At 41.8% G+C, this 10,551-nt stretch overlaps 2 protein-coding genes across 4 annotated transcripts in view; both read right to left on the bottom strand.

The window, feature by feature from the left end:
* The window catches only part of LOC115775402 (calcium-dependent protein kinase 2-like), a 45,056-nt gene extending 40,206 nt beyond the window's left edge, over positions 1-4,850 (bottom strand). For both annotated transcript variants that reach the window (XM_030722935.1, XM_030722937.1), the window contains exon 1: positions 4,638-4,850. In XM_030722935.1, the coding sequence (XP_030578795.1) occupies positions 4,638-4,770 (133 nt within the window). In that variant the 5' untranslated portion in view covers positions 4,771-4,850. The remainder of the gene's footprint in view (positions 1-4,637) is intronic.
* LOC115775404 (serine/threonine-protein kinase pim-3-like) lies at positions 2,262-3,774 on the bottom strand. 2 transcript variants are annotated; one of them, XM_030722942.1, is made up of 5 exons: positions 3,495-3,774; positions 3,186-3,404; positions 2,900-3,080; positions 2,556-2,729; positions 2,262-2,471 (listed from the first exon to the last, which is right to left on the bottom strand). In XM_030722942.1, exons 2-5 carry the CDS (start codon positions 3,363-3,365, stop codon positions 2,380-2,382), a joined length of 627 nt encoding a protein of 208 aa, XP_030578802.1. In that variant the 5' UTR covers positions 3,366-3,404; positions 3,495-3,774; the 3' UTR covers positions 2,262-2,379. The 2 variants fall into 2 exon arrangements, with proteins under 2 accessions (XP_030578802.1, XP_030578801.1); XM_030722941.1 differs by having other exon boundaries at positions 3,186-3,774.
* Positions 4,851-10,551: the final 5,701 nt, after the last annotated feature.

Genomic DNA, 10,551 nt, shown 5'->3' with positions numbered 1-10,551 from the left:
GATTGTGATTATAGTGATCGTTCTGGTGGCTACAGCTGATGTAAGGAAAAAATAGCAGCTGACATTCTCTGCACAGCCAGTAAAACCACACAGACAGTGGAGGCGTGGAAAAAACTTGTCAGTGATGATCATGCCTAAAATTTTCATTTGATCTCCGTTTTTTTCTTACTTCTCCTCATTCATGCTGGTTGTCATTTCGATTTCTGCAGCCGTGAAATCAAGTGCGCATGACCTTAGGGATATCAAATGTGCACACTGTGAACTTTCCCTGCGCTGTGGTAGATTTTAAATTGCAGTGAAATAATACAGGCGCAAGCAGCGATAAAAGCAGCTCCTGTTTGCTAAATGCAGTGACAGCAGAGCTGCGAAAGTGAAGCGTCTCAGCCCGGCGCGGCGCCTTGCGATCAACCGCTAGCTAGAACATTACACACACGCACAAAACGCACCATCCGCATCCTCTCAACGTTTACTGTGTTCATGTGTGCAGATCACTTATTCATGGACTTATAAAATACAAGACTTCTATGACATAACTTACCGACTGTCTTTAAATGGGACAGGAGGAGGGGAGGTGAAGGAGCACAGGGGCGCCTAATCAGCACAGCGCCTCTGTTATTGATCATGTCATATGCACACCTGTTAAATACAGAAAATGCAACTACAGAAATATTTTCCCACATCGTTTTGGCGCCCCCCTCGTGTGCGGCGCCCCTATGCATTGCATATAGTGCATACCCCCTTTTTGTGCCACTGGCCCCTCCCAAATGCCCGCACTCCTCACCCTATCTCTAAGGCAGAGTCCAGCCACCCTTCAGAGGAAGCTCATTTCTGCCTCTTGTATTCCTTATCTTATTCTTTCGGTCACTACCCAAAGCTCGTAGCCATAGGTGAGGGTAGGGACGTAGATTGACGCTCAGCTCCCTTTTCACCACGACAGACCGGTGCAGCGCCCGCTAGCTGGGCATATCTTGACTTTATTTGCGCATGCATGTTCAGAAATAACTGTGCATTTGTGAGCTGTAGTGGTTTAATCTGACTGGTTTACTCACTGTTTCTGTGGAGACAGCGCTTTCTTGTTTTCACACTGTGGTCAGTTGCATGGATAGACTAGTGGATCTCACTTTTATGGCTCATTTGTGCTCTTGGGGTGCCATCACGCCATTTTGTGGTATAGCAGTGTAATAACATATTTACAGCACTTCTTGTAGCACTGGGCCCAATTGTTGACCACTTGTGTTTGATATTATTTTACAGATGCTCAGCAATTCTGTATGCTGAATAATAATTATATAATATATATATATATATATATATATATATACACAAACAGCTTATTTACTAGTCTGTAATTAGGTGCATAAATCCCATATTTCCTAAAAAGCCTATGCCCTCTAGATTGGATATGGCACACACTGATCCTTGTCCCACCTTCCTCAATGTCATGGATATGACATAGTTTTTTGTTTGTTTATAAGTTCTTTAGTGGGAGAGTATGGTTAGAGGTGACTAAAATGTCACAATGCAGTCTGAGTTACATATATTTGAATGAATGAAAATCCATGTGTCTGTAATGAAAATGATTCGTTGAAATTCTTAATTTCATTTCAGTTTTCAGTGTTCTTTGAAGATTATATCACTTGATTATGAAAAAATAAATGCTCTTCATTAACATCAGTATGAAGGTGGACTCGATGATTGAGCAGGAAGTAGTTACAACCTTAGGGTTAGAATACAACAGTTGGTGCTTATTGTGCAGCTCTGATTTTTTAGTTGCCATGGTAGAACAAAATAAAAACTCAGATCCAAAGATTCAAAAATCCCAATAAAATTAGAAGGCTTGATTAGGCTTACATGTGTGTACATGAGTGCGCAAATGTATCTCTCTAGAAGAGAGATACATTTTTACACCATGTGTAAAAAATACATAAATAAATAAAATGTAATATAAAAGAATCCTCAAATTTTTTAAGTTTATTACAAGTATTCTGATTTCTACAGTTTATTTGTTAATTGATTATTAATAACCAGAGCCAACATTCGGTTATTAATAATCAAATAATATTAATAATCAAATAACATTAATAAATCAGTAGAATAACTTGATGGAACTCCTGACCAGCCCAAGCTCTCTCTGAAGACGAGGAAAAACTCCCCTGACTGATAGGAAGAAACCTCGGGAAAGGCAATTCAAAGAGAGATCCCCCTTTCCCTGGATGGCTGGGGGGTTACAAGAGTTCCAGGACAGAAACGATTGATGTAAAGTCCCAGTTTAAACTTTTGACTGGTACTGGGCAATTTGAGTGAAATTTAGACTAGTCCAATTAAATAGCATCAATCTTTTTCTGTCAAAAACATTTTGTTGTCTATATGTATGGCCGTTCACCTGAACCAGCGGTGAAGCAGGAGGTCCTCCAGTATCGGGCGCCTTTTGGGGTCCAGGTCTAAACACATTTTCAAGAAATCCTGGCAGTCTGCAAAGAAAGAGAAGAGAGATGAGGACAACAGTTCCAGTGATCCAAGTGATAAGTGAATGTTGAAGTGTGAATTTTTCTTACTTTCAGACAGCTCCTCGCTAATTTCTAAGAGCTCGTTGAGGACCAGTATTGTATCAAAGAAGGGTCTTGCATGGAGTGTTTCATACAACACCGCTCCCAGCTGCCACACTGTGGTGGGTCCAGGCCTATAGTACTGGCGGAGGTACCATTCTGGAGGGCAGTAAGAAGGTGTGCCTAAAAAACATACACAATTATAATTTCTTTTGTTAGGTTGGCCCTTATTTCAACTCTTGTTCTGATATAAGAATGAAAGCTTATGTTGGCATTATATGCATTTTTAAGGAGTCAAAAACAAAAAGGCCCAGATTGGTGCATCTGTGAAGAGAAGGAACAGAATATCTTACCAGAAAAAATGCGGTACCATGAGCGTTTCTTAAAAAAGCAGCTCATTCCAAAGTCAATTAGGCGAACACGAGGCACATCTGAGCCGGTCTCAATCAGAATGTTCTCAATCTTGATGTCCCGGTGAAAGATGTTTTTATCCTCGAGTTCTTTTGCAGCCTCAATCAGTTGTTTTAGAATGGCCTGGAAAAGATGATAAATTACGATGAGTCAGTGGATTAACATTTCTGTTATACTCTGTGCTTTGATTCAATGCTGTACAGTATAAGGCTCTTCCAGGAAACTTACCTTGGCTGTCTCCTCTGTTAAAGTACCTCCATTTTCCTCGATGTATTCCCATAGGTCCACAGCAGGGACAGGTCTCTCCATCACCAGGATCAGCTCCTTGCGCAAATCGAACCAATCCAGCAAGGACACGGCTGCTGATGTCCTCCCTGATCGTGGTGTTTCAGGTGTAAGTTTGAGCATAGTAGCCACTTCCACAGAGATGCGCTTCCCATTCTCATCCTGAAACATGGCAACAAAGTGGATGATGAGGAACAGACAATCGTTCCACAGTGCAATGATGTATAACAGATTTAAGTGTTGCATACTGACCTTTACTTTGCAGTGGACATTACTCCTTGGAATGTGTTTGATAGCGACCTAAAAGACACAAACAGAGCATTGGTTAGCATTTCCAGAAATCTGGAGCTTTCTGAGCAGAAAGCTCCAGATTTCTGCCTCACTAATATTAATTTACGTTTCACTCACTGAAAGCAGCCACGGCCTCAAGAATATGAAAATTTAACAAACTTTAAATTGTATAAAAATTAATCACCAGCAACCAGCATGGAAAATAAAAACACACATGCTCTTATACCTGAGAATACCTGAAAATACTTACTGGAAATTTATCTTCTTTCCTGTAGCCAGCAAACACTGTTCCACACCCTCCTTCTCCAAGTTCGTCCTTCTCAACATATTTGGCTTTAAATTCACCTGAACAGACAGACACAGATTTTGTTTTAATACAGCTATAACATGAATTATTCTATCCTGTACCCTAAATATTAATTATATTCTTCACCTTAACATGGAAGCAAAGTTGCTTGCTACTTACGCCTTTTTGCAGCCACTATTTTTTTGGTGCTACGTTTGGGTTTCTTTGGGGGTGACTCTTTTCCATCACCCGTGGCTTTCCTCTTGCACACCTTTTCTTTTACATCAGTGGAGATCTCTAAAATTGCTTGCTCCCCATCAGTGTGCACATGGTGAAAAAGTTTAATTTTTTTTGCTGGTCTGGATGATCCCTCATCATCATCTGACAACTTCCGCTTTTGTCCTCTGACCATGCATGGATCATCAGCTGAGATCCTGGAAGGATGGGGCAGCTCAGCGACCCTCATTCCTTCAATTTTGATCTTCTTTTTGCCGTTGGTTTTTCTTTTTGGCATTGTGGTTTTTGGATCTGTAAATGACAACAATACAGTGGTGAGAAAAGGGGCTCAACATCAGGACTGGAGGCATTTAGAAAGGCATCAAATTCTAAATGAGTATACATTGGTCAAATTAATTTTCTCCAAGAATAAATTTGTTGCACCATTTGAGTGCATGAAATCTGCTTTGTGCCAGTGAGTTTCTGTTGGAACAATCTTCTGCCATTGCAATTGTCCAAACTAGACACTCAGACACAAATATCTGAAACCTAGATGTCCATCTGTACATTTAATCTAATGCTTTCTCAGTAAATGAGCCTACCTTTACTGGTTTCCACGGAGGAGGATGCTTGCTCCTCGTCACTGTGCACGTGGTGAAAAAGTTTAATTTTTTTTGCTGGTCTGGATGATCCCTCATCATCATCCGAGAACTTCCGCTTTTGTCCTCTGACCATGCATGGATCATCAGCTGAGATCCTGGAAGGATGGGGCAGCTCAGCGACCCTCACTCCTTCAACTTTGATCTTCTTTTTGCCGTTGGTCTTTCTTTTGGCATTTGGTTTTTGGATCTGTAAATGACAACAATACAGTGGTGAGAAAAGGGGCTCAACATCAGGACTGGAGGCATTTAGAAAAGAATTCTAAATGAGTATACATTGGTCAAATTTTCTCCAAGCGTAAATTTGTTGCACCATTTGAGTGCATGAAATCTGCTTTGTGCCAGTGAGTTTCTGTTGGAACAATCTTCTGCCATTGCAATTGTCCAAACTAGACACTCAGACACAAATATCTGAAACCTAGATGTCCATCTGTACATTTAATCTAATGCTTTCTCAGTAAATGAGCCTACCTTTACTGGTTTCCACGAGGAGGATGCTTGCTCCTCGTCACTGTGCACGTGGTGAAAAAGTTTAATTTTTTTTGCTGGTCTGGATGATCCCTCATCATCATCCGAGAACTTCTGCTTTTGTCCTCTGACCATGCATGGATCATCAGCTGAGATCCTGGAAGGATGGGGCAGCTCAGCGACCCTCACTCCTTCAACTTTGATCTTCTTTTTGCCGTTGGTCTTTCTCTTTGGCATCTTGGTTTTTGGATCTGTAAACGACAACAATACAGTGGTGAGAAAAGGGGCTCAACATCAGTACTGGAGGCATTTAGAAAAGAATCAATTCTAATGAGTATACATTGGGTCAAATTTTCTCCAAGCGTAAATTTGTTGCACCATTTATCAAAAAAACAGAATGCCTCAGACTGATTTGATTAGATATGTTGGATTTATAGTATTTTGCATTTACGTACAAGATTCAAATGTTTTGCAAGTTATTTATATGTTAAAATGAAGCCAGTATGTTTTGGAAAATGTGGGTTGTGTGGTTTAGAATATTTACATGGATTGTTTTTTTTTACTTACTTTTCTCTCCTGATCTTTATCTGAACAAGTGAATCTCGATTCAAACCCCTTTATCTCTTGTCTGAGTTTGCAGCAGTATCTACAGACTTTAGAACCAGAATAAAGATGTTGCCACCTTTGATGTTTCGTTACATCGTTACATATTAGTGACGTCATTACATTCTGTCACCGACCGACTGCCAGTACGTTACCATGGTGATGTACCTCAGTACAAAAGTAAAGCACCTAAAGACTACGCTGTAGTAACGCGAGACTTCAACGTGAATCTCGGCAGTCTCGAGCTGAACCATTGATTGTTAACATTCTAGTGAAAGTTAATATTTTTTTGCCAGCTTAGTTATAGACAACTTTAAAGATGAGTGATTGTATCACTTCCTGTTCCTGTTTCGGAGGCACAGTGTTTTGCTGTCTGTTAGCTGTTTATATCTGTATAACTCGATTTATATCTGGATCAATAACATATTTTAGTGTAATCTTCAACCTACTTTAAATAGCATACTCTTTGCTGAATCACCTGTATTCACAATACTCCTTTATTGTTTTTAGAAATTTCGCTAGCTTAGCTCAGCTAGTAGCTTAGCCCTTAGCCGACTCACTACCAGCATGGCTTCTTTCTCCTGTCTCTCCTGCACTTTCCTGCTCTGGTGTCACATGTTTAGTTACTACTCCTCGGCCTCCTTTAGCAGTAACGGTACTTGTATAAATGTAGTCGGTTTGTAGCTCTGGAGGCCAGGCTTTCTGAACTGGAGACTCGGCTCCGCACCCTGGAAAATCCTACATCTAGCCAGGCCCCTGTGAGCGGGTGCGGACCATGGTAGCTTAGCCGCTGTTAGCTCCCCCACCAGCAGATCCCGAGCAGCAGGGAAAACAGGCCGGCTGGGGTGACGGTGAGGAGGAAACGCTAGTCCTAAGCAGAGCCCAGGGTACACCACCAACCTGTTCACGTCTCTAACCGTTTTTCCCTTCCACTCGGCGACACACCGCCGAGGAACAACTCGGTTTTGGCGACTCTGTTTGAGAAACGTGAAGCTAGAGACACCGGCGGACCATAGTCAAATGTCTTCCAGGGGGCCAGAGCAGGCGACATTCATGGAAATTTGAAACTGCTGGCTAAGCTAATCGTAGATTTGGTAGATCGTTATTCACGTCGGCAGTAAATGACACCGGTATGCCAATCGGAGGTCACTAAAATTATATGACTCAGTGTGTAACTTTGCAAAAACGATGTCGGACTCTGTAGTTTTCCTCTGGCCCCTCCCCCCAACTAAGACCAGGAGCGACATGAAGTTTAGCCGCATGTTCTCCTTGAATCGCTGGCTGTCTGAGTGGTGTCCAAAAATGACGTGGGCTTCATAGATAATTGGCAAAGTTTCTGGGGAAAACCTGGTCTTGTTAGGAGAGACGGCATCCATCCCACTTTGGATGGAGCAGCTCTCATTTCTAGAAATCTGGCCAAATTTATTAACCCTCCTAAAAACTGACTACCCAGGGTGAGACCAGGAAGCAGAGTTGCAGTCTTACACGCCTCTCTGCAGCTTCTCTCCTCCTGCCATCCCCCCAAAACCCCATCCCCATAGAGTCGGTGCCTGCTCCCAGACCACCAAAAAACAAAGCTAAAATCAGCAAAAAGCTATTTAAAGTCTTATTCAAATTGAACATTTCTGTAAAGGCTATGGACAGAAAACCTGACTTTTCCATGGAGTGACTCTTAAAACAATTTATGTGAAAATACAGTTTTTTGGAACTTGCATTTCTTTCCCGATACACACAGTTCAGCATATTTCAAATATCTGCAACTACCCAAGTGGTTACTCTTTCTGATTTGAAGACTTTGATTGTGAAAGATTAAATTTGTGTTTTCAACTTTGGATTAAATAATAAATTCACCAAATGATATTGTGACTCCATAGCAGGCATGTGTTTCACACATGCTGTACTATAAGTAACAATTAATGAGTGAAACTTGAAGTCATACAACAAGGGTCTTTATCTAAATGGGCATTTTTCCATGCATCCCTTCATGCTGATAGTTTTATGTTAGACTGATACAGCTCTGTTCCTAAATAAACCACTGTAAAACAAACATCTGGAATGCTGGAAGATGTTGATGGTTCTTATCAGCTTTGCAGAGTGTAAATGCTGCTTTTACTCATGTTCCTGAGTCCTGATGAATATACTGATGTCCTGCTATGAACAGGATTTAATTCTGGACACTAAACTAAGCAAACAATTTCCAATGTAGCAGATGTGGAGTAATATTAACATTTATTCAATTCAATTTAATTTGATCCAATTATAATCAGTCAGTTGCTGTGGGGCTGACACAGCAACAGCACAGAGTTCTGAGGAATTTATGGAAAAATCCCAGGGGGTTCCTCACTGGGATGACCCTCAAACAGGGAAGGAGAATGAGCAGGGGGTTCCTCACTGGGATGAACTTTAGATAGGCAAAAGGGTTCAGCAGGGGGTTCCTCACTAGGATGACCCTCAGATGAGGAAGGAGATTCAGCAGGGGGTTCCTCACTGGGATGACCCTCAGACAGGGAAAAAGGTTTAGCAGGGGGTTCCCCACTGGGATGACCCTCAGATGAGGAGGAGGTTCATCAGGAGGTTCCTCACTGGACTGAACCTCAGATGTCGGCAGACTTTGGAAAGGGGTTTCCTCAAAGAGAGTGCAAATGTGCTTCTTTGCTACAACAGCAATCGTACTGAGCAGCTTTGGTGCAAAGTTGAAATGCTGTTGAGAAGAATGTCGAGTGGGATTTGCTCTCTAATTTCTGTCAAGATGGTCTGGACCACGTCATCTCTGATGGAGCTGGAGAAGATGACCTGGCTTCCCATTGCTGTGACAGTCTTGGAGACCTTATCCAAAGTTGCCTTTGTCAGACTGGTGCAGAGCATACTCAGACTCTTGGATGCCATGTTCAAGAGGGGTTTGGGAGGAAGCTGCCAGAAGCCCTGCAGGACTCGTGGAATGACTTCTATCACCACTTCCTCTGCGGTGAGCAGTCTGGAGGTCTGGGTTTCCTGCTGCTTCTCTTTGAGCATCTCAATGTATGTTTTGGCCATGCTGAGGAGTTTAGGATTTCTGTAGATTAAGGTTATATGTGTGTTTTAAACCCAGAAATAGTGACACACGGTAGTTGAACTATTAATGATTGTTTGTCAAATGGGACTCACTAAGTTTTTCACCAGGTTTTTCTAAGTGTTGGTGGTGGCACAGGTGGAAGACATGGCTGATGCTGTGAGATTGGCATCATCACGTCTCTCCTTCCCTTTAACAGCTTGGTCCCTGCTGTGCTGGGTGTGGGTATGTATTCAGTAGAGGGTAGTCTGGAGGAGGGAGTACTGCTGGCTGATGTGGTGCTGGAGGCAGGTGTGCAGATGAGATGGAGGTAATCTTGGTTATGGTGGATGGTTGTTTTGTTGCATGCAGATTGAGGATCCTTTCTTGCTGATGGATGAAGTTCCGCACAGTCTTGATGTTAATTTTAGGGAGAGGAATGCCTGCTTTACTGACAGCTGGATCTTCCATCAGAATTCGGTGCTGGATTCGCTCGTGGGCCTTTAAAATAGAGTTTTTCTCAGGACTGATGCGAGAGCCCTGAGGTGAGTGCAACTACAAAAGTTTAACCAGAGTGTACATTAACCTGTTGTTCTGAGCACTGATGTCATGTTGTGCTGGTGCATAACGCTTGGCCATCTTTACCTTCTGTATTAGGGCAGCATCAACGAGGTCATCCCTTTTACTGTGGCAACAGAGGGTGTTTCCCCAGTGGTTCCTGTATAGCTGGTTAAACTTTTGTGGCTTTTTGTCATGCACCTCCACTGTATTCCAGGCTTCGAGGACCTTGTTCCTCTGCTCAGTGGTAAGTGATAGCTTGTCCTCTATATGGCCAATCTCCATAAGCACAGAGCAGAACACTTCCAGTTTTTCAAATCCAGGAAGGGGGTTTGGACTTCTATGACTGACTAGATTGAAGAAGCATAATTACACTATGGAATCCTCATCAATGATCCTACAACAACATTCTTCTTGTTGAAGTCAAAAAGTACTATTTTCTTGGTTTTCATAATCATCTGTGCGTGCGTGTATGCCCACGTTTTGTAGTGAAATGTATGAGTCTGTCGTGTTTTTTAAAGCAGATTTGTAAATGAAACGTTTAATACTAGTTTTTATTTAGTAGCAGAGCTGTTTCACTGAGTGTGACAAAACATCTCAGTCTGGTGGAAACAGAGTTGCAGACTCTCAGCCTTTTCTGACCGTTCCACACAGTTTACCCAAAGCACGATTCAAAGTCACAACAGAATATCACACAGGATGAAATAGCGTCTCCGTGTTGTGTATACGCTAATAATCAAATAAAACATCTTAACTGTGAAATTTCTACACAGTTTTCTTCAACAGATTTGTAGTTATCTTGTGTGTGGTCCACATTCATTCTGTAGTCATGAGTATTCTGCTTCTCATGCCTCAGGTTTTATGGTCCAAACACGCTGAAGTAGGTGTGTTGCGTTGCCTATACTTTGTCGATGTCCACACCTTTCACGTTGTTCTGAATGCCGATATTTTGCAGATGTGGTTCAATCTGAAATATTTCCACATTTATTCTGTAAATTGGACACATTTAAAAAAAAAAATCCCTATTCACAACACTTGAGTCATTTAAAAAGACAGCGAGCAGGACCTGAGTCTGGTAGAAAACAGTGCTCTCCGTAACACTTTATGAGGACCAAATAGATTAAAAATATTGTTCTTAATGTAAAAATTTCAAAGAATTTACAGATTTGAGCTAACTCTTTGTAACAACACTCTGTTACA

The sequence above is a fragment of the Archocentrus centrarchus genome, unplaced genomic scaffold (genome assembly GCF_007364275.1).
Source record: "Archocentrus centrarchus isolate MPI-CPG fArcCen1 unplaced genomic scaffold, fArcCen1 scaffold_120_ctg1, whole genome shotgun sequence".
Lineage (NCBI taxonomy): Eukaryota > Metazoa > Chordata > Actinopteri > Cichliformes > Cichlidae > Archocentrus > Archocentrus centrarchus.
Note: the sequence above shows the minus strand (reverse complement) of the source record. Positions and strands in the feature narration are given on the sequence as shown.